This window comes from Meles meles, chromosome 4 (assembly GCF_922984935.1).
Source record: "Meles meles chromosome 4, mMelMel3.1 paternal haplotype, whole genome shotgun sequence".
NCBI classification, from domain to species: domain Eukaryota; kingdom Metazoa; phylum Chordata; class Mammalia; order Carnivora; family Mustelidae; genus Meles; species Meles meles.
In genome coordinates, this window is record NC_060069.1 from 19198596 (window position 1) to 19220940 (window position 22345).

The following is a 22345-nucleotide window of genomic DNA, read 5'->3' on the forward strand; positions in this document are numbered from 1 at the left end:
CTCAATGGGAAGGGATTGAGGGATTGTATAAGGGTGTAAACATCAGAAGGTGGGAAACCTGGGGGGTACCTGTCTCTTGTCTGCCACAGCATACAGCTGTCTTCCTTATGCCACTAGCGCTTACGTATGTTTGAGATTTTTCCAAATAAAAAGAATTTTTTTAAAAAAAGTCTGCCACATCCTAGAGGAGAACATAGGCAGTAACCTCTTCGATATCAGCCACTGCAACTTCTTTCAAGATAAGTCTTTAAAGGCCAAGGAAACAAAAGCGAAAATGAACTTTTGGGACTTCATCAAGATCAAAAGCTTCTGCACAGCAAAGCAAACAGTCAACAAAACAAAAAGGCAACCCACAGAATGGGAAAAGATATTTGCAAATGACAGTACAGACAAAAGGTTGATATCCAGGATCTATAAAGAACTTCTCAAACTCAACACACACAAAACAGATAATCATACCAAAAAATGGGCAGAAGATATGAACAGACACTTCTCCAACGAAGACATACAAATGGCTATCAGACACATGAAAAAATGTTCATCATCACTAGCCATCAGGGAGATTCAAATTAAAACCACATTGAGATACCACCTGACACCAGTTAGAATGGCCAAAATTAGCAAGACAGGAAACAACGTGTGTTGGAGAGGATGTGGAGAAAGGGGAACCCTCTTACACTGTTGGTGGGAATGCAAGTTAGTGCAGCCACTTTGGAGAACAGTGTGGAGATTCCTGAAGAAATTAAGAATAGAGCTTCCCTATGACCCTGCAATTGCACTGCTGGGTATTTACCCCAAAGATACAGATGTAGTGAAAAGAAGGGCCATCTGTACCCCAATGTTTATTGCAGCAATGGCTACGGTCGCCAAACTGTGGAAAGAACCAAGATGCCCTTCAACGGATGAATGGATAAGGAAGATGTGGTCCATATACACAATGGAGTATTATGCCTCCATCAGAAAGGATGAATACCCAACTTTTGTAGCAACATGGACGGGACTGGAAGAGATTATTCTGAGCGAAATAAGTCAAGCAGAGAGAGTCAAGTATCATATGGTCTCACTTATTTGTGGAGCATAACAAATAACATGGAGGACATGGGGAGATGGAGAGGAGAGGGAGTTGAGGGAAACTGGAAGGGGAGATGAACCATGAGAGACTATGGACTCTGAAAAACAACCAGAAGGTTTTGAAGGGGTGGGGGGGTGGGAGGTTGAGAAACCAGGTGGTGGGTAATAGGGAGGGCACGTACTGCATGGAGCACTGGGTGTGGTGCAAAAACAATGAACACTGTTATGCTGTAAATAAACAAAAAAAATTTAAAAAAAAATAATAGTAATAACAATTAAAAAAAAAAAAGTCTGCCACACCTAAATGCTATGTAGCAAATACACTTTAAGAAGAGCTTAAAAAAGGGGCGCCTGGGTGGCTCAGTGGATTAAGCCGCTGCCTTCGGCTCGGGTCATGATCTCGGGGTCCTGGGAGGGACCTGCTTCCTCCTCTCTCTCTGCCTGGCTCTCTGCCTACTTGTGATCTCTCTCTCTGTCAAATAAATAAATAAAATCTTAAAAAAAAAAAAGAGCTTAAAAAAAAAAAAAAGGAATTCTGAGTGAACCAGGAAGTGTGAACTTTATAAAGGATTCTCATTGTATTTGTGACTGATAATTTACCCATCTGTTTAGTGATTTAGCCAATAAACACTTTTCAGATTCTACTAAACACTGGCTTAGGCAGTAGGTGTATAATTAGACGTATTTCTGTCTCAAAAAATAAACAGTCCAGAGGGAGAGGTGGATAAGTTAAGCTGATAGCTATAGTGCAGAGTGCCAAGTGCCAAGGCACATCTAAGCTGATGGTGCTCTGAAAAGGCACAGGAGGCCTCTGAAACTACCTTCTATTTATTTTTTATTTAAAATTTATTTATTTATTTGAAAGAGAGAGAGCACAAGTTGAGGGGAGAGGAAGAGGGAGATAAGCAGTCTCTCCGCTGAGTAGGGAGCCCTATGTGGGGCTTGATCCTAGGACCCTGAGATCATGACCCAGCCAAACCCAAGAGCAGGATGCCCAACTGACTGAGCCACCCAGGCACCCCACTACCTTCTATTTAAAGACTAGCTTTCCTTAAAGAGTTTGTTGATTTTGCATTTCTTATTTATTATGACATGATCTCTGAAGAGAAAAATGTCAGCATTATTATCCACTCTTCACTGAAGGAGTCTGGAGTCCTGATAATGAGCTTGGGGTAGGTTAAAGATGGTTACAAACTCTGCCATTTTTCCCATCTAGAGGTGGGCTCTTGACTCGGGGCTGGTGCTGGGTCTTGGTTGGACCAATAGTATGTGGCAGAAGTGATGCTTTATGACTCTAACCTGAGCCTCTGCAATTTTGATTTCAGGTGCTTGGAACTCGCCTTCTTGGAATCCACCAGCCATGGAAGAGTTCAACTGGCCTGCCAGAGGAGAGGCTGTATGGAGAGACGCCTGAAGCTATGTCTGAGGTCTCAGCCCCAACCCCCGCTAAATTTAAGCCACTAAATTTGGGGATGGGGTACTATTTAGCAATAAATAGCTGAAAATTAAGTTTTAGCTAAGCCATAAAAATTTCAGCTTTCACTCATGATTTCCTTAACCAGAACTTAACATGGAGTGGTGTGGTCACTCATACCCATATCCTGCATACATAAAACCAGAAGGGGTCAGGGTTGGCCAATGACTATGAGGCAGGCTGGGTGGTGTCCATTGAAGGCAGACCATTTCATAGAGTCTTTAAAATGGCTTCTTTGGGTTCTTCCTACTACGCTGAGACTTCAGGAAGCATCAGATACCTGACACACCCTTCAGTTCCCAGTTCATTGGCAAAACCCCAATTGCTTGCTGAAAGAGAGTGAGCTATGATTCTGAAGCTAAAGGGGAGGTGGGGGACTGGGAACTCATCAAATGATTTGAATTAGCGCTAGGCACACAAAAGCTCTTGTCACCCAGTAATGAGTCTGGGAGCATTTACCTGAAGACATTAGCAGGACCGCCTGAAGGAGAGCTACTTCAGTGTCATCCAGGTTGAAAGAAGACAGTGACATGCCCAGGTCAAAGATGGCGTCCGACACCACCCCAAGACCCCCGTTCTTCAGCTGGCCCCGCGTCACTGCCATTTCCCCGTTCAAGGTTAAAGTCTCACTTTCTGGGTCATAGCGCACAGCAGCACGAAGGGACATGATCTCCATGCAGCAGCCTTTGAGGAGGATGATCTGGTCTTCACATGGCAGCTGAAAAAAACCGGCTCGCATCAGCAAGAATAAGCGCACAGATGTCAGTGAGGAATAATATGCAGTATCTTAATAGCAACAGGGACCACATCGTGTGATCAACTTGGTCTTGCACTCTTTGAGCCTATGGCTTTTCCCTTCCTACTTGGCTGCAGAATTTCAACAACCATTTTTCAGACTCCCAAGTTGATGACCCATTTTAATGTCAGTAATTTGTCTTTCTTTTATGATAGATATAGATCTCCAACTGGGATTACAGTCCTGTGTGAGATTGCGCTAATAATCCCTTACTCTGGGGTTTTGTATCATAACACCGACTGATCATTGCTGGAGAACATGGTTTATGTTAAGCTTACCTATATTTCTCATAGTTCTATCAATCAACAGCTGGCAACTCTGCTTCTCTTTGTTTTCTGAAGTAAGTTTGCTCCTTGGGTCTCTCAAAAGGCTCAGAAGGAGAAGGTCACATATAGAGGCATGTCGTCCCTGAGGCCCAGAGATGTAAAAGCTTTGGCCAAAGTCACCCAGTGAGTTAGAGGCAGAGGTGAGACTAGAATTCAGACCTCCTGACTCTTAGGGTTATGTTCTCAGTAACTGAGGCACCAGAATTACTTCATGCATTGGGTTTCTCTGCCAGACTGTAATCTCATTTTAAGCATATTTGGTTGCCTTGTTAATTAGGATTTGTGATAATGTAACACTTATAATTAACTTAAAGCAACTTTTTTAGCAAAATAACAAAAAACCAGAGTTTTACTTTCTGGGGGGAGAGAATGTTTAATTAAGAGCCATTATCAAAGTAGTTTGAAAGGCTATTAATGGATATTTTTGAAGCATTGGGCATTGTGCTAAGCTTTATAGAGGCCACCTTACTTAATCTTCATAGCAATACAGTGAACTGAATATTCTAATTCCAATTTCATTTACAGAAGTGGAAATCAAGGCACTGAGAGGTTGAGTAACATGCTAAGGGGTCACATGAGGGTTTTGTGAGTGAGGCTAGTATTTGAAGCTAGATCTTCCAGAATCCAGTGCAAAGAGAAGAGAACACATTCTTTTTAACTACTTAGGATATGACTAAGTTTCCATAAACAACAAACATATAAATTACACGTAATTGTTATCTTTTCATGAAATCAGGTACAAATTCTTTTGGGGCAGTACTCTTGGCAACGCTTGACTAGTTCAGTTTTGGTTGTTATGTAAAACTGAACGTAATATTACTGAATTACATTTAAAATGCTGGGTATTTCATATTTTTCGCTAACTCAACCTAGCCACCTTACTATTTAATTTAAAAACTTAGCTTTTTCTCCAGAATAAAATTCATTTCATATTTGGTTCTGAAATTCTCTCCTTCCACTCATTAAAGAAAAAGAATCCCTGTGATTTGCTTTTATTTAGGTTCAAATTTGTGTTCCTTGATGATATCTTTGGATTTTTGGCTCAAGATCATCGTAGGAAATAGGAAACCCTGAGCTTGGATAGATCCTCCACCAATAAGATGGAGAATGGGCCCAGGTAGATGGAGGCTGGCTTTAACCTTGTGGGGAACAGGGAAATATTTGGCCTCATCAGGGTCACGTGAGGGCTTGTTAAACACATTGCTGGTCCCACCCTCTGAATTTCTGCATTCTCCAGATTCCCAGGGGATGCTCTTGCCTTTGTTTCAGGGGCCAGGGACCCTTTTGTTCTTGAGAACCACTGACATAGAATAACAAAGAGAAATTACTGATCAGATCAAACCATTTATTATTATTTTCATTAACTTGTCACTAGGAATGCAAACTTGGGCAGGCCTTGTCTTTGTAGCTAAGTCTGAGTGTAGATGAAGTAGAGGATTTCTTTTTAAAGCTTAACTGTTGGGGCGCCTGGGTGGCTCAGTGGGTTAAAGCCTCTGCCTTCGGCTCAGGTCATGATCCCAGGGTGCTGGGATGGAGCCCTGCATTGGGATCTCTGCTCAGCAGGGAGCCTGCTTCCTCCTCTCTCTCTGCCTGCCTCCCTGCCTACTTGTGATCTCTATCTGTCAAATAAATAGATAAGATCTTTAAAAAAACAAAAACAAAAATTTAACTGTTGGTTCAGATTGAAATAAAAGCTGAGTTCGTATTTGTCAAGGATCACCAACGGTTTAAAAATTAGGCCAGATGACTTTCCCTTTTAGAAAGGTTTGTAGGATGCTGTTGAGATTTGTTTCAACATGTGGGCAAATGATCCTGGTTACCTGCCACAATATTTTCACTGTGACATCGTGGCCAGAAGGGCCTGACAGGCAGAGGTGCAGGGACACTCCCACATACTCATCCTGTCTCCTCGGGAGAACATCACTCAGATTGACTGGCAAAGATGACAGTGCCCTGCACTCCAGAAATGATTCTTAATGTGTGGTTTTTGGCAGTTCTGTCAGCAGCGATTTTAGATCTTTCAAAGCCCTGGGTGTCCACCAACCTGGCTGGGGGGTTGGCATGGATCTTAGTAGAAAATTACTGTGAGCCCAATTTGAACAGCACATGTCCCAAAATGCCTCTGGTAGGAAAGCTCTGGCTTTTGAGACCACCTGAGATCTCTAGCCCACTCCAGAGGCAGCTCAGGGGCCTACACAGTTCCTTTTCCTCTTCAGTGTTTTAATGAGAGTGAGAAAGACAAAAGGCCCTCAGGGGGTCACAAACACTGGAAACAAATGCATCTCTGCTGTAAAAGTAGCCTGCCCCCCTTTTTTTGTAATTTTGAGACTACATGAATCAGGGTTAAAAGAGACAGAATCATGATTTTGAAGCAGGATTAAACTTCTGAGGGAAATGTGAAGAGGGAAGCTGGTCAGAACCCATGCTTAAAAAGTTCCATGTTGACCCTTCAGCCTTGCCATGGCCATAAGTGCATGGTGGTTCGTTCCTGGTGGAAGTTCCTTCTTTAACTGAAATATCTCTCTGTGGTTGGTTTACATGAGCTTTACATTTTCTAAGAAACATTTTTGGTGGGTATTCAAAGGGGGAACACATGACTAACAGGCTAGCTCAAGTTGTAGGAGTGGTGTCCTCAATAGAGTTTCTCTTCAGACCCTAAGAATGGGGGACAAGAGACAGCTCAGAGAGAGTGAGGATCAAGAAAGGTCCAGTAAGACAAACTCAACCCAGTGAACAAAAAAGAAAGATGACATGGAGAGTCAGAGGAAACCAGTGCCCTTGGGACAGCTATGAGTGTGCAACCTTCTTTCTTGAAAGCAATACGGCAACACATCTCAGAAGCCATAAAAGGTGTATATACTTTGGTCCCTAAGTTCTACTTCTGTGATTTCCCCTTAAGAAATAGTATTGTGAGCAGGGCATAGGAGCCAGGATGTTCACTGGAGAATGTTTATATTAGTGAAAAATGGGAAATGGACTGAAGATCCAGTCAATGCATATAACCTCAATTATGTAGATCTATTCTTTAGAATAGTATGTTATCGCTGAAACTTACTTGTGAAAGAACATTTAATGATGTGTGCTCTACAGTTGGGGGTAAGAAGTTTTTGGTACAACAGGGTGCTGGTAATGTTTCTTTACCTCGGTGTTAATTACTTGGGTGTGTTGAGTATGTGAATATTCATTGAGCAGCATCTTTATGATATGTGCCTTTTACTCTTTAATAGAAAAGTTTAAAAATGTTTCATAAGTAGGATGTACATTATGGTATAAATTATATATGTTTCATATTTTGTATGTGGGTGTGTACATGTGTATATACATATACGTATACACACGCATAATTGAAAAAGACTAAAATAGACTCCAAAATGTCAGCAGCTTATCCTTAGGTGGTGTTACCATGAATCAATATCTTGAATATGTTATTTTTAAAAAATTTTGTTTATTTAAGAAAGAGAGACTGTAAGCAAGCATGAGCAAGGGAAGGGGCAGAGAATAGGCAGAAGCAGACTCCGCACTGAGAAGGGAGCCAGACTAGGGGCTCTGATTTTCGGACCCTGAGATCATGACCTGAGTTGAAGGCAGACCCAACAGACTGAGCCAACCTTGAATATGTGATTTTTAATAGCCTTCCAAACTTTAATAAATGATAGTTTAAAAAGATGGTCAGAGACATGGGATGCTCCACACCAAATACACATGTGAAAAAATTCCTTCTCCAGGACTCACCAGCTCTTCTGGGGGTGGGGTACGAGTCGTTCTCTCTACAGGACTGCCAGCTGGCACATCAGGTGCCCTGGCCCCCACCACAGTGAAGCGGGGGAAAAGAGCAAAGTACATACTCTCTCAGCTAGGTCTGGGGGTCAGATACCTGCATCCTGAAGCCCACTGCTCTGTCCTTCTGGGTGTGGCTTTTGGGGAGGTGCAAAACAAGCAGCACTGTCCTCATCAGTGTCTGAGGTCTCTCAGACTCCAGCTGGGGTCCCATTATTGCAAACCCAAAGACACAGATGAGCTGGAAGCCAAAGCAGGATGGAATCATTCCAGGTGAGGAGAGGGCTTCTTTCTAGGTGAGGCTAGATTGGCTTCTCACTCGGGTAGCTTACATGGCAGTACATGTATTTGATATCTTTCTGAGTTTCTTTGGAGGTGGGAAGAGCAATAGTTTGGCACCTGATGGCTTTTCAAAGGGCAAAATTCTCCACTTGATTCAAAAAAGGGAGGTTAGAGGCAGGATGGTAATGTAATAGATAAAACATAAGCCTTAACAACTGGAATTTATGGATACACTTAGGCCCCAGGCACTATCCAAGCACTTTACGTATATTATCCCATTTAAACCTTAATAGCTCTAAGCAGTAAATACTATCGTGATTCCCAATTTAAAGATGAAATAACCAAGATTTGAAGACACCAAATAAGTTATGTAAGATTCCTGCCCATCCGGCTGACTGCAGAGCCCATGCTTCCAAGCACCACATAGTAGGACTGCTAAAGTTAGAGATGAGGGATGAGGTGTCCTAAAGGGAAAGCCTATAAGCTCAAGTGGATGAGCTCTTCAGGGTGCCATGAAGATGGGGAAAGAAAGTGTGAACTTTTAAAAAAAGAGAGGAGAGGTAAGGAGTTAAGATCCTTGCTCTGTGAGGGAGATCCTTATTATTCTTGGGTGGAAACAACCACACAACCGTTTTGCTAGGATATGTAATGGAAAGCATATTGACTTAGACTCAAACCATGGCTCCATGTTTGGATAAGTTAAGTTAATCTCTTCAATCTTAGTTTTCTCCATCTATAAAATGGGCTTAATTTAAGCTATCCTGCAAATCTAAGGATTGGATTTAATGTGGGCAGAGTTGAGCATGGTAACTGGGACATCGTAGGTACCGAATGAACAGATGTTATTACTGTCAGTCATATTTTGCTATGCCTGGAGTCAGTGCATAGATAGATAGGATCTTCAGCCTCACGTGAACTAGCTAATGAGTGATGACTGAATAGAGAAGTAGGGAAATAAAAGTGAAACAGTATATGGGGCGCCTGGGTGGCTCAGTGGGTTAAGCCACTGCCTTCGGCTCAGATCATGATCTCAGGGTCCTGAGGTCGAGCCCCACATCGGGATCTCTGCTCCGCGGGGAGCCTGCTTCCCTTCCTCTCTCTCTCTGCCTGCCTCTCTGCCTACTTGTGATCTCTGTCTGTCAAATAAATAAATAAAATCTTTAAAAAAAAAGTGAAACAGTGTATTTTCATTTTGTACTGACATTGCTTTCATGTGACTAAGTCCCTACTAATTAACATTAAATTATAAATAATACTCCATATTCCTGGAAATCAATGGAACTGTAGTGAAAAATAACGCAGAAGGAAGAACAGTGTCCTCACCTCACAAAACATAGGCAACTTTTTGGCAAAATCCACCACTCTGGTAATTGCTGGTGTGATGATTTTTGTAAAATGGCTGAAGGCTTCCAAGTCAACCTTTCCACCTTCTGGGGCATTTACTATTGGTGCTTGTCCAATATCTTCTGGCTAAGGAGGAGAAACAAGAGAGATTTACATGAAGAACACGAAGGGATCTTTATCATCGTTCTCATGTGGCAGAAAAGTCTCTTCTGAATTGACATGTTATACAATTTCCAGTTTTCTCTTTGCTCATTATTAAACTACGTCTTCTTCTGTAGTTCAGTCTTCTGAGAAAAGTTACTGTCTTGGCCATTGGTTTAAGAGCCCCTGGTGATAATGATCACAGAATTGCTGCTGTAGAATTAAAGTGAGAGAAAGAGGGTGGCAGAGGGAAACAACAGGAGCTTGGGTCCTGCTTCTATCTAAATACATGAAGGATGCCCGGTGACATAGGTACTAGGGGCTCTGGGGTGGCATTTTCAGAGCCCTGCACGTTCTGGCATTTGTGGGCCATGATGGAGGACTGTGATAGGGATGCCCTGGTGATGAGGGAGCAGAAGGCAAGCTGAAGACAAAACACCAGCTGACATCCCCTAACCACCTCCACCTCCCCACTCCTGGGTGCGATATGTGTGACACTCCTCCAGAAAACTGTCTTTTCTTTTTTCTTTCCATTTCTAAAAGTCTTTATTTATTTATTTTATTATGTTCAATTAGCCAACATATAATACGTCATTTTGATGTAGTGTCTGACAGTCTTAATGTTAATGCTTTGCTAGAGGGAAAAACAACCTGAGCTTGACCATAGCAAGACATCCGGTATCCTGAGAGTCTTCGCCAATGAAAGAGTCTTCGCGTATAAAAGAGTCTTAGCATATAAAAGTCCCTTTGGACACCTCTGTTTTTCCTTATCTCTCCCAACTCCCAAGTATATAATCAGCCGTTCCTCAGGACCCCAGTGTAGTAGCTCTTTCTGCCCATGGGTCCTGTCCCTGAGCTTTAATAAAATTACCTTTTTACACCAAAGACTTCAGCTCTGGACCTCACCAACATTCCCAAACTCCATCATTGGCAGGGAGCACCCTGTGGATTCATTCTTGCTTTTGACCCAGCAGCTGGGTCTCGAAGTTCACATCTGCCCTATAGACACTAGTTGGAGGAGGTCTCGTGGGGCTGAGGGGCACCTCTAGGTCGCTTGGAGGAACTGAGCTGTGTAAACTTGGCAGGCTTTCAGGCAGACACACTAGTGTCTGTTTTTCCCACTAGTTTACACTAGTAATTACTAGTGTAACACTACTAGTAATACTAGTGTTACACTAGTAATTACCAGTGTAACTAGTAACTACTAGTGTTACACTAGTGTTACACTAGTGGTTTTATTTATTAACTAGTATTTCTACTAGTGTAACTAGTATTCAGTGTCCCCGGGGGCACTTCTCTGCCCTTGACTTGCCTGAGAACAAAAGCCATAGCCTTGCTACTCAAAGGGTGGTGTAGCAGCTTGGGTATCATCTGGGGACTTGTTGGAAAGGCAGAATCTCAGCCACCCCCTACCCCCTGTCCTAATGGTGCAAAACCAGCATTTTAGCAAGTCCCCAGGTGCTAGTACTCACTCACGTTAGCCTCCCCAGTGTACTTTGGTACTCTCCAGCTCCTTAGCTGAGGGCTCCAAGACCACCATGGTCTCTCACCATCTGCTATTGCCACCTGTGTTACCTACCAGGAACAGTTCCCTCTGTTGCCCTTTCTCGTTGTTGTCATGATTATGACCACCATTTATCTGTGGCCTGCGGGCGACATAAATGGGCACACCCCTTTGAGCAAGCGCATTATCTCAAGTGGTTCTCACACAATCCTGATTGACAGGTGAGCAAACACAGGGCCCTAGGAGGTTAAGAACAATCCCCTGAGGCTAGGACTGGATCTTGGTCACCCAGCCTCTACCCAGCAAGCTGCCAGGAACCCCACATCAACCCCCTACTTCAAGGCTTTTACAACCGATAGTTTGTTTTTGTTTTTTTTAAAGATTTATGTTTTTGAGAGAGCAAGCACTCATGTGCAGCCCCGACATGGGACTTGATCCCATGACCCTGGGATCATGACCTGAGCCAAAATCAAGAGTCAGATGTTCAACTGACTGAGCCACAAAGGTGCCCCATAACCTGTGCTCTTTTCATACCAGGGGGCAAAATTCTACTCCTACTATTTCCCTTATCATCCTCTCCTACTACCTTATTAGAGTTGTGAAGGTGATGGGAGGAGTCAGAGACTCAGGCCTGTCCCATGGCCTAGAGCCACAGTGAACAGACCAGAACCAGGCACCCAGGGTTGGGAGAGGTGGGACGGTGGGCAGAGATGGGCAGGAGGATCTGGCATTGAGAACTAGTAAGCAAAGTTGAATCCCTCACTTGCCTGCATCAGAATCACCTGATGGGTTCCCATGTCCAGAGTTTCTGATGCTGTCGGTCAGGGATAGAGCCTGAGAATCTGCATGTCTAACAACTTCCCAGGGCATGCTGATGCTGCTGGTCTGGGACTACACTTTGAGAACCACCTGGCTGGCAATAACACATCCGGCTCAGAGTAATCCAGTTACCATTTTCTTCCCACAGCTCTCCAATTATTGCTCACGTCTAATTCTTAGAACAAAGGAAAGCAAAGGATGACTCTATTACTGACGTGTTACTAGGGCACCAGGGTCAACAGGAGCAGCCCAGGCCTTCTCCAAAGACGTGGTAGGAGCTGTGGTTACAGCCTAGGGGAGGATTTAAAATACATTACGTAACAAATTGGCAGCATTGACCTTTTTTGGGTTATTCAGTAGATTCTTCTGTTTGTTTTATTTTATTTTATTTTTTATTGTTTTCTTTGCCAGTAGCAAGTGAATGGGAAAGGAGCCTAGTCTGTCATGTTATCATAGTCAGTGATGATGTTTTGGGGCAACAGTTGGTGTGGGAAGCCCATGGGAGGCGACTGCTTTGCTGGCTTTCTGGATGCAGACAGAATTGATGGAATAATCACACGTACAGCTTCCTTTTCTCTCTCTCTCTGCCTGTCTTTCTCACATAGACTGAGCGAAGGGAAAAGGCACATCAGGTCCTCCTCTGGGCACTGCTATTCCTGGCATTTGTCACCTCCTTGCTGGTCTTTATAATTCCTCCCACCCCAGAAATGAGTCTCATCTCACCTGCCTTGCTTGTTTTACAACTCTGTTATGAAGATTGACTGATAAAAGGTGGTCATACCTTAAAAAAGGGAGTTTTATATGCACATGCGCACACACACATAAGGTGAGTTTTTTTAGAAATAAAAATAAAATAATAATATTTTTATAGTTTGGCCTGGTTGAGTCTAACTGTCTTGTCATTGGACACGGATAGATCTGATCTGATTGTATTTAATGGTAATCAGTGTGCTTTGAAATGTCAGTAAGTTAATACCGATTTTAAACAATTTCCATTTAATCTCTGGGTTCATGGGGCATTTGAATCACACCTGTGATACCGCTAAACGTTTGAAAAAAGGAGGGAAGTTATATAAGGAAATATGGCAATTTTAATTAAAATGAAACTTATGAATGTAACCACCTCACAAGCTTTTCTGTTGAAAAATAAATAGCAGGGTAGGGGAAAAAATGTACTTTTAAGCCTTTGGGTATTTAATGGAAAATACAATTGCTAGAAGTAAAATCATATACAAAGTAAAAGCTTTTTTATTATATTAAGCTTTGTTCCCATAATGGATCTTGGATACCAGAAGAAAACAGAGAGATAAGTAGATAGTCTATGAATTGACCTGAGTCAACACATGAGGTATGAGAAATTAAGATTGAGCACTGTAAAGATTTTTTACATTGTTTGCTACAATATTTGGAAGATGTTAGAAATAAAGAAGAGTACAGGGGCACCTGGGTGGCTCAGTGGGTTAAAGCCTCTGCCTTCTGCTCAGGTCATGATCCCGGGGTCCTGGGATCGAGCCCCGCATCGGGCTCTCTGCTCAGCAGGGAGCCTGTTTTCTCCTCTCTCTCTCTCTGCCTGCCTCTCTGCCTACTTGTGATCTCTGTCTGTCAAATAAATAAATAAAATCTTAAAATAAAGAAGAGTACAAATAGTTGACATCAATTAACTCTATTAGACACGTTAATATGGTTAATAGGCTTGTAATCCATGACATGAGATATATTTGCTCACCCCCAACCCCCCTCCCCCCCCAAACACACACACACACGAGCATGCACTGGAATCAAGCTCAGGTACAGATAAGTCACCAGGGTAGACTGTGGGCAAAGCCTGGTTTTTGTCTCTGTGGCTCAAACTGCCTTAGCTTTCTCACTGGGGTCTTCCAGTTCTCATTCTGACTTTCCTCCTGCTTGGCTGCCATACTGGACCTCCTGAGCCAGTTCATCCTGCCCATTCATGTCTCCTGCTCAACTTGCTTTGCACTTTTGCTGCCTTTTCTCCTGACCTTTGCTTTCTCTCACGTCCCCGCTTCCATCTTGTCTTTGCCAATTCCAAATCCTATCCCACTCAAATTCTGTTTTCTCTTTGAAGTCTTCCCAGATGACCTGTGTGAAATGAGGCCTATCTCACAGGAACACAGATGGTGGGCCATGTACATCACTCATGGCACTCAGGCATTTATTACTTTCACTTTTTATTGTGTTATGGAGGTATGCAGTAGGATATAAACTTCTTGGGTGGGAGGCATAAGCTTTAAGGTTGTCTACTGTGTGGGAAACATTGAGCTAAAAGGTGGAGGACAGAATGCTTGTTGGTTGGTTGAGTGAATAAATGTATGTTTATACATGTTGAACCAATATTTATTCAGCAACTACTATGGGGCCAGGCCTGGTTCTAGATGCTGAGGTTACATCAATGAACAATGCACCCTCAAGGAACTTTCACTGTACTGAGGAAAGACAGACAATAAAAAGAATATTCTCACAGAAGGATTTCTATTTGTGATTAGACTGGAGGTGACATGATAGTATGTGGGGGTCAGAAGGGAGGTAGGCAGCCGAGGACTCTTTGAGAAGTGATGTGTAAGCTTTAACTGGAAGAATGTCAAGAAGGTAACACTCCACAGAGCCAGAGGAAGAAAATTTAAGGCAAAGGGAAAAGCCAGTGCCAAGTCCCAAGGCCAGAAAGGAAGCCCATGTAGTTGGACCCCAGAGATGGCATGAGATGAGGCAGGTGAGGGTCTCATGATGATGGCCTCTGGGGAAGGGATGGGCTTATGCAGTGTGGCTCCACCGAGGGGCTTCAAATAAGAGGGCAGAGGGTGAGAATTTGGGTTGTTATGTGGAGTAGGGATGTGGTGAGCCAGAGGAAGAAATGGCCCTGTGGCACTAGCTGTTTGGGCAGGACATAAAGTGGTCTGGACTATGGGGTGACAGTAGACATGGAGAGGAGTAGAAGAACTCAAACTTCTCTTGGGGGCTGGACATAGGGCTTTCTGACTGACGGGTTGTGGGGTGCAGGACAATAAGGGATCCAGGATGTCTCCTCGGGGCACTGGTGGGGATGGAGGGCATGAAGGGAGAGATGCAGGGGTGTGTGCAGGGGTGGGCTTCTACTAGCTTACTTGTGTCACTAGCTGCTGATACACAAAGGGAGACTAGGTGCCTTTCTGCTTTGACTGTTCATCAGTATTATTCAAGGTGAGTAACAGATGCTGCCCATTGACCTCTTTGCTGTGGCTGGCTCAGAGCTGAGGGCTGTGTGGCTTGAACTTAGAGCTCTCTAGCACAAGCAGAGTGGGATGGGGCCAGATGGGACTTGTCCCTTCCTTTGCGAGATCACAGGGTATCTTCTTGCACCTTCGCAAGGGGGTGGGCAGGAAGGCCCAGACCAATGGTGATTAAAGGTCCCTGGGCTTTGGGATATTACTACAGGCTCTCCCTTTTCCCGGGATAAGCAGGGATGGACGTGAGGTGGGAATTGTAGGGATAATGCATATAGGAACAACTTACATGGTTGTTAATGATGTGCTGGGCACTTCTACCTACAACTTTTATACCTTGTGGTGTAAAGTCACCTGAGCCTTAGAGAGGTGAAGGAATTTGCTCAAAGTCATGTAACCAAAAAGCAATATACATACATACATATATATATGTATGTGTGTGTATATATATATATGTATATAGTTCAATGCTATATATATATATATATATACATATATATGTATATAGTTCAATGTCTGTGTTGCTTTAAATAAATATATACACATGCATATATGTGTATATATATTTATTTAAATATATGTATTATGTAATAACACATATAATAATATATTATACATATAATAATGTGTATTATTATATGTATATATAAAGCAACATAGATAAGCATTGAACTCAGGCTGTCTGGTTGAATCTCCATGCACATGACTATGACCTTGCCTTCTTCTGATGCAGTTATAATAATTTTGGGAGTTAGACACCTTCCTGACTTGGTTGCTCTTGCCTTATGACCTGTCCACGCATACCACATGTGGCCAAATCACCCACCCTGGCTGGCCCTTCTGCTTTTGCCCCTTTCCTGAGGCTTTAAATCAGTCAGTAGCTCTGCTGGGGAGAAACTGGGCAGCCCAGCCCTTGTTCTGATGGTCACATTTTACACTTGGATGGAAAATCCATCCAAAGTTGTACCTTCGCATGCAAATGAAGGGAGCAGAATAATAACACCATGTCAACAGACAATATTGTTGCTGCTATGGGCTTTGCTCCAAGCTGAGTGTCTTCCCACCCCTGGGAGGTGTAGAAGTGAATTACCCATGGCAGAGACACTGCTTCCCTTGTTTGGCTCAGATGGCCCTTGGTCCCTTCTCAGTGCACTTCTCTGTTTCATCATCGCTGTCACCACACCCAACGGGTGGTTACATTGGGCACTTCTGTATCATCAGGGATTTGGGTGGGTTGGAGAAAACTAGAAAATTATGATTTAAATGCTTTTGGAAGTAGTTTTAAAGAGTGGCTTTGGAATTATGAAAATCTATATGGCTTTTTAAAAAGTTTATTTGCCAATGACTCTCATTTCTATAGACACAAATACAGATTTGAAACCCAGGTCAAACCAGTAGTCTCTATTTCTGACTTGAGTCCTGATGTTAGGGTGAAAAGTGATGAAGAATATTCTTTTGGGAAACTAAGTGATTTTCTTCTTCCAGATAAATGAATACTTGCAGTTTTTAGGACAACATATAATTTTTAGTTCCTTCTGATGTATTACTATACTATTATTAACATAATAGGTCTCTTCAAATTCTTTTCCAGAAGAAGATGGGCCATCATCACATACAAATAAATGAAATAATATGCATAGCAGTGTTATAGGTAGAATAGAGGCAGCCGCACGGGAGACACAAATCCTAATGTGTAGAAGCCTATTCAGACACGGATATCGTTTAGCAAAGCTGCCTTTGATGAAGGATTCTTAATGTCCTTGCAAGAATAATTCACTGCTCAGTGAAATTTTTATCCTGAGCATACATACTCAATCGGAGTCACTTTTCTGCAAGGGCCATGTGTAAATATGTAAACTAGGCTGAGACACAGGGCTTAGCTGTACTGTCTCTGAGGATGGGCCAGTGGAACTGTACGTTCTGTTTCACGATATCTATTGTGTTCTGTCCTGGTTATCTACGCTGTGTAACAAACTGTGGCTTAAAACAACAGATTTTTACTGTTGCGCAGAGTTAATGGGCTCAGCCGGGTGTTCTCACTTAGGGTCCCTCATACAGTTGTTCTTAAATGGAAACAGAGGCTGGTGTCATCTGAGGCTTCTTTACCCACATTTCTGGTCCCTTGTCTGGCACCAGATTCAGCCTTAAAAGCCACTCTGCTAAAATTTGTTGCTTAAAGGAATCACAAGCCCAGCCCCTGTTCAATGAGAGAGAGGAATAGACTTCACCTCTCTATGGGAGAGAATGAGCTGTATATACACGGAAGAAAGGCTGTAACGGCAGCCATCTTGGACAAGAGCTACCATAGTTCTCAACCACACGTAGGATGGACACTGCAGTGACAATACTGAATGGAACATGGCTCTTCTGTTGAGGAGATGCTGGGGTGATCCCAGTCATAGAAGGGGATAGGCTGATAGAAGTGAAGCTCATTGTAGAGACAGATGGGACCGTAGAGGTATTCAGATACCCCAGCCCCCAAGCACTCCCCTAAGAAAAAAATGGCCTGGAGAAGCAGCTTTTTGTATTTGGACCAAGAGGAGTGACAATTTCTTGAATGGATCAAAGATCTACAAAATATACACTTCACATCGACTCTGCCCTGTGCTCTGTGAATGTCTGCTTCCCAAAGAGAACTCTTGTTCCTGGATAACCTCATGACCCTGACAAAAAACTAACAGCAAATCTTCCCGCGCCATACTTTCTTTGGTTCTTTCTGTAGATGATCAGACTGATGAAAAGCAGTAAGAGCCTTTGAGCTAAAGGTGCAGACCTGCTTTTTAACCATTAGCCAATCGTGTCTTCTTTGCTAAAGAGACCACAAGTCATAAAGAGATATGACTGTATTTTACTGCATAGAGTTTGTTTCTTAGCTTTCAGACACAGCTCATGCCATCTCCTCAGAAACATCTTTCTGACCACACTGTTCAGAGAAGGAAAGTCTCTCTCTGCTTCTAATTTCCATAACTCTGCCCCATCACGATGTTTGTTTTCCTCACTGGACATACCACCACCTGTATTCATCTTGTTTGTTTAATCCTTACTGTTTTTCTCCCTCCACCAGAATAGAGCTGACTTATTCACTTCCTGACACACAGTAGTTGCTCAGTAAATGTCTTTCTTTTTTCTTTAAAATAAAAGAACAGACTTTAGAGTCTGGAAAGAAGCACCCTCGTGACCACTGAAATGAGGTTAGTTAGACTAGTATTCATTCTCTTTCAGGAGTAGAGAAAACTGAGGTGTAAAATTCCCTAGAAGTCCAGATGTGCCCCAAATCTTTCACTTTATTTGAAATTCAGCTTTGGCACTACTCTGAAATCAGGCCTGGAACTGGTTTCTACCATGTCTATTTATGGTTGATACTTTTGGGGAAAGGCTAGATTTAGGCTTTGGGTAGGCAGGACCCTATCTTGTTATGCCCCAAATATGTTGGATTAGAATTGATCTATCTATCCAGAATTCATGTTTTCTAATTCCTGGCAGATATACCAGAGTAGGCCTGAGGATTCAAGATCAAGAAACTAAAAGGCTGCCCCTCCAAACGCATGTGTCTTTCAAAGGCTCTTTGGGTTTGTGTAGGTGGCCAAGTTGTATAGTGTGGTGATCAAGTGCATGGATCCTGGAGCTGGGGTGTGTCCATCACCACTGCTCACAGCTATGGAGCTCTGCAAGCTTCCTTAACCTCTCTGCCTCAGTTCTCTGTTTGGTAAAAATGAAGATTTTTACCCACTTCTACCTACACATTTGGCATAGGTTAATATGGAAAGCACTCAGAATAGAACCTGGCACTTGATAAGAGCCATCTAAGTGTTTGCTAATGTTACTGTCCATAGATGCCATGAACAGGGTATGTTAGAACCTGCTTTGGACAGCAGTGGAAGTAACTGATAGCAGGTGGATTATGGGCCAGCTTTTTCTTTCCAAAAATTTTCTTTAAGGTTGTAGTCTTACTGTTTTCATGAAAAAATGATCTCCTTATAATGTTGATGAAAACGATATCCTTACAATGGTGAAAAAACTGTATCTTTATAAGGACAGTTATACACTATACCTTTTCATTTAGGTGGGAAGGAATGTTAATGTAACCTGGAGAGACAAACGGACCCACAGAATATCTGCTGCTGGTGCTCATAAAGATTCCACGTCATAAACAAGGGCACGGTCAGTCTTTGAGATGGTCAAACACCAGCTGGTGGTGGCAGGGTAGGGTAGTCCATCTGGTGAGGTGGGTGGACAGCCTGGACTTCTAGGCCTGGCTGCCACTTTCTAGCAGTGTGAGGCTGGGTGAACCAAATAAGGCCTTTGGTTTGGTTTGCATATCTGTGAGATGGGGATAATGATTCTAGCCTAACCAAAAGCATGGTGATGTCCAAAGGAGAAATGAATAGGAAGGACTTTCACAGTGGTTAGTTTTTATAAAAACATCAAACACTCATCTTCCAAAAACCTAGAAAGTCCTGTTTTCCCTATATACCGCTATATATCCCAGCCCCCACCCCACCCCCCAATTCCCCTTGTCTCCCTGGACTCGAGTTCCTTTATTTTAAGCTAAATATTTTGACTTCTATTGACATAAAATTACAGTTGAGATTTGGGACACTTCATTCTAGGGGTTATTTTAAAGGGGATATCTTGGTGTGAGTTTAGGGGACTAACTATATAAATGGGCATCTGGGAGAAGAAATGGGTATAAAAGAGGAAAGCTGGCAGGTAAAGAAGGTTATAATTAGTTGACTTAAGGCTGGCCTTAATAACAGCAAAAGCAAATGGACTATATGGCCTGAGAAACTGCTTTAGAATTTAGTGACTCACAAGCAACAGATGGGAGGAGGGACCTTTGTTCTCAGACAGCCCTGGATTCAAATCCTGACTCCTCAAGTCACTTGACTTCTTGTGAATACTATCAGTAAAATAGGGGCAGTCGCACCAGCCTCCCAGGGTGATGAGGACCGAGCAAGCTGAAGGAGAAAATGTGGAGCATGCAGTTGATATCTAGCTGTGCCGGGGAGCCTCACCAGGAATTTCCGTTTCTGCTTCCAGTGGCTGCCTTGGGCATTGGTGGCCACGTGGGCTTCAGTGACAGTTTTGATGAGCTCCCACTCCTCGTCTGTGGGCTCCGGCTTGTGCCCAATGGATTTCTGCAGCTCTTCCCGCCGTCTTTTCTCCCGGTTCTCCTCAATCAGCTTCCTCTTGGCCAGCCTCTTGCTGTCATCCAGTACCACTAGGAGGGGAAGAAAGATGAGACGAAATACAGGGACACGCACAGACACTTGGCAGACTGCACATGCGCCCTGGACCACCCATGCACAGATGGCTGAGCAGGTCCTGCAGGGTGGGTCACGCTGGGATATTTTCTCCCTTCGGCAGCAAACTGCCATTGACTAGCTGTGGTCCAACTTGGGACCTAATACGAACTCCCAATGCCTGGCCAGCTTTTCAAAACAAAGCTCTGGGGGAAGCTGGGCAGTGAGCATCCCACCTCCACAGAAGGTGGCCCTAAAGAAGAAGGAAGCAGAGGGAAGTAAAATCTGTCCTATCCATGGGTTCCCAGATGAGTCTGTATTCAGTCAATATGAGTCTGTAGCCAATTATCTGGATTCACTCTCAGGGTCTCTGTTCCTCTTCTCCTGCCCTCAAATGGCTTAGTAAAAAGAACTTCAGATTAAACAAAAGTTCTGGAACAGTAAACAGGAGGCTAATGATCTCTTCTCAGATGAAAAGGATCCCAACTCTTCATTAGCTCCCTCAAGAGCCCATTGGAATGAAGCTCGGCCTATTTCAGACTGCCCAGGTACTCACTTTGCTCTAGTCTCTACCCGGTCTACCCTCAACGGTGGTTAAAGAGCCCAGGCTTTGGAATCTAGAAAGAGCCGGGTTCGAATCCTGACACTACCACATTCTAGCTGTGTGACCTCTGGCAAGTTGCTTAGGCTCCTTGAGCTTTCATTTCTTCCTGTATAAAACGGGGTCAAGAATACCCACCTCACAGGGCATTCAATGTGTTAATGCACTGCAGGTGGTCAGTAAATAGAGCCATGACTTTCACCACTTACGCAAAAGGAACATAAGAAGGACAGAAAACAAGAAACCTCTACTTCTGTGGTTATTTTCCAGAACAAAACCATTTTACCAGACTCTTAGTAACTATCAATGGAATGGAAAGTCTCAGGTTATTTATGCTACAGAGTCACAGTATTTTAGAACTGGAAAGAACCTTTGGTATTATCTAGCCCAACTCCCTCCTTTCACAGAGGAGGAAGTTGATCCAGAGAGATCATGACTTGCCTAAAGTCACACAGCAAGTTCATGGCAGAGCCAAGGCAAGACCCAGGACTCCTGACTCCAGTTCTACAACATCATTGTCCTAGGGCCATTTCTTGATGAAGGTGTGACCTGGTAGGAAAAGAAAAAAAGGAAACATAGCAGGAGGAAGAGAACCAAAAGTACTCAGCTAATCCACAAACAGAATAATGAAACGCCAGGTCATCTAGGTTGGATTGCATCATCCAAATCAGGTGAACAATGGCAAATGTGGGAAATGTGAATGAGCCCTGATAGGTCACTTTGGTTCCCCCATTACAGGGGGGCAAGCAGTGGGTTCTACTCATAGCCCCATTTCCCAAGTGCTTCCTTTGTGCCTTTGTGGCTTTTGATATCATGCATTATCTAATTTAATCCTGAAAACAACTTGCAAGGTAGGCGATGATTTCACGTAAGGGAAACCAGAGATTAGGTCTGATGGTCACACAGCTAGTAAGTGACAGATATGGGACTCCAACAGTTTTTCTGATTATAAAGCCTGAGCTCTTAAAATGCCTCGTAGGTTGCATTCAAAATTAATTTCCACCTAGTTGAGATTAACACTGAGCTTTTTTAACCTTATAAACATTCCTATTTCTAACAATCAAGCCATGAAATGGAAATTCAGTAGTAACAGTCCCTTACACTGACACATCTAAATATTTGGTTCTGGTCAGTCATTTTCACATATCCTTATCAGCATATTGCTGGCAATGGCTGAAAGTCTTTAAAAGATGAAGACAACACACTCAACCAGAGGTGGGATTAACCCAGGATTTCCAGCCTAAAGCTCTCACACTACCCTCCTCCTTTTTAAAGATTCCCCATTCTGTCTTCTTTAATGGGCAAAGCAGGACATTTCACGGATTTTTTTGTTCTAGCTGAGAGAACCCTGTTTATCACATAAATGTGAGCTGTGATTATTTCCTCTTTCCTGAGGAAAATCCTCATTACATTCTTTTCTTCTTTCTTCCCTTTTTTATTTTCTTTCTTTTTCTTCTTTTTAAACTACAAGTTGGAAACTTTCATTGAGGTGCAAAACACTTATACCAACAGAAACCATTAACACTGATTTGACTGGCAAAACGGACGCCACACATTCTGAATGACACAATTCTTTTTATTAGATTAATTAAAGTGACTGGTGTAAATCCTTTGCACGGTGCGGGAAGAAGAGACTCCACTGGCTAATCTCACCACCATATGCTGTGGCACTTTGAAAACTGGGTAGGAGGACTGAGGCTTAGAATGTTTTTATGGGCTAAAAATATAACAAACAACCAACGGCGGGAT

At 43.0% G+C, this 22345-nt stretch overlaps 1 protein-coding gene across 11 annotated transcripts in view; it reads right to left on the reverse strand.

The window, feature by feature from the left end:
• Nucleotides 1–22345, reverse strand: part of THRB (thyroid hormone receptor beta) — a 372214-nt gene that overhangs the window by 9868 nt on the left and 340001 nt on the right. For all 11 annotated transcript variants that reach the window (XM_046003102.1, XM_046003101.1, XM_046003097.1 and 8 more), the window contains 3 exons: nt 19768–19973; nt 9050–9196; nt 3005–3263 (listed from right to left, as the gene is read on the reverse strand). In XM_046003102.1, coding sequence (XP_045859058.1) covers nt 3005–3263; nt 9050–9196; nt 19768–19973 — 612 coding nt within the window. The remainder of the gene's footprint in view (nt 1–3004; nt 3264–9049; nt 9197–19767; nt 19974–22345) is intronic.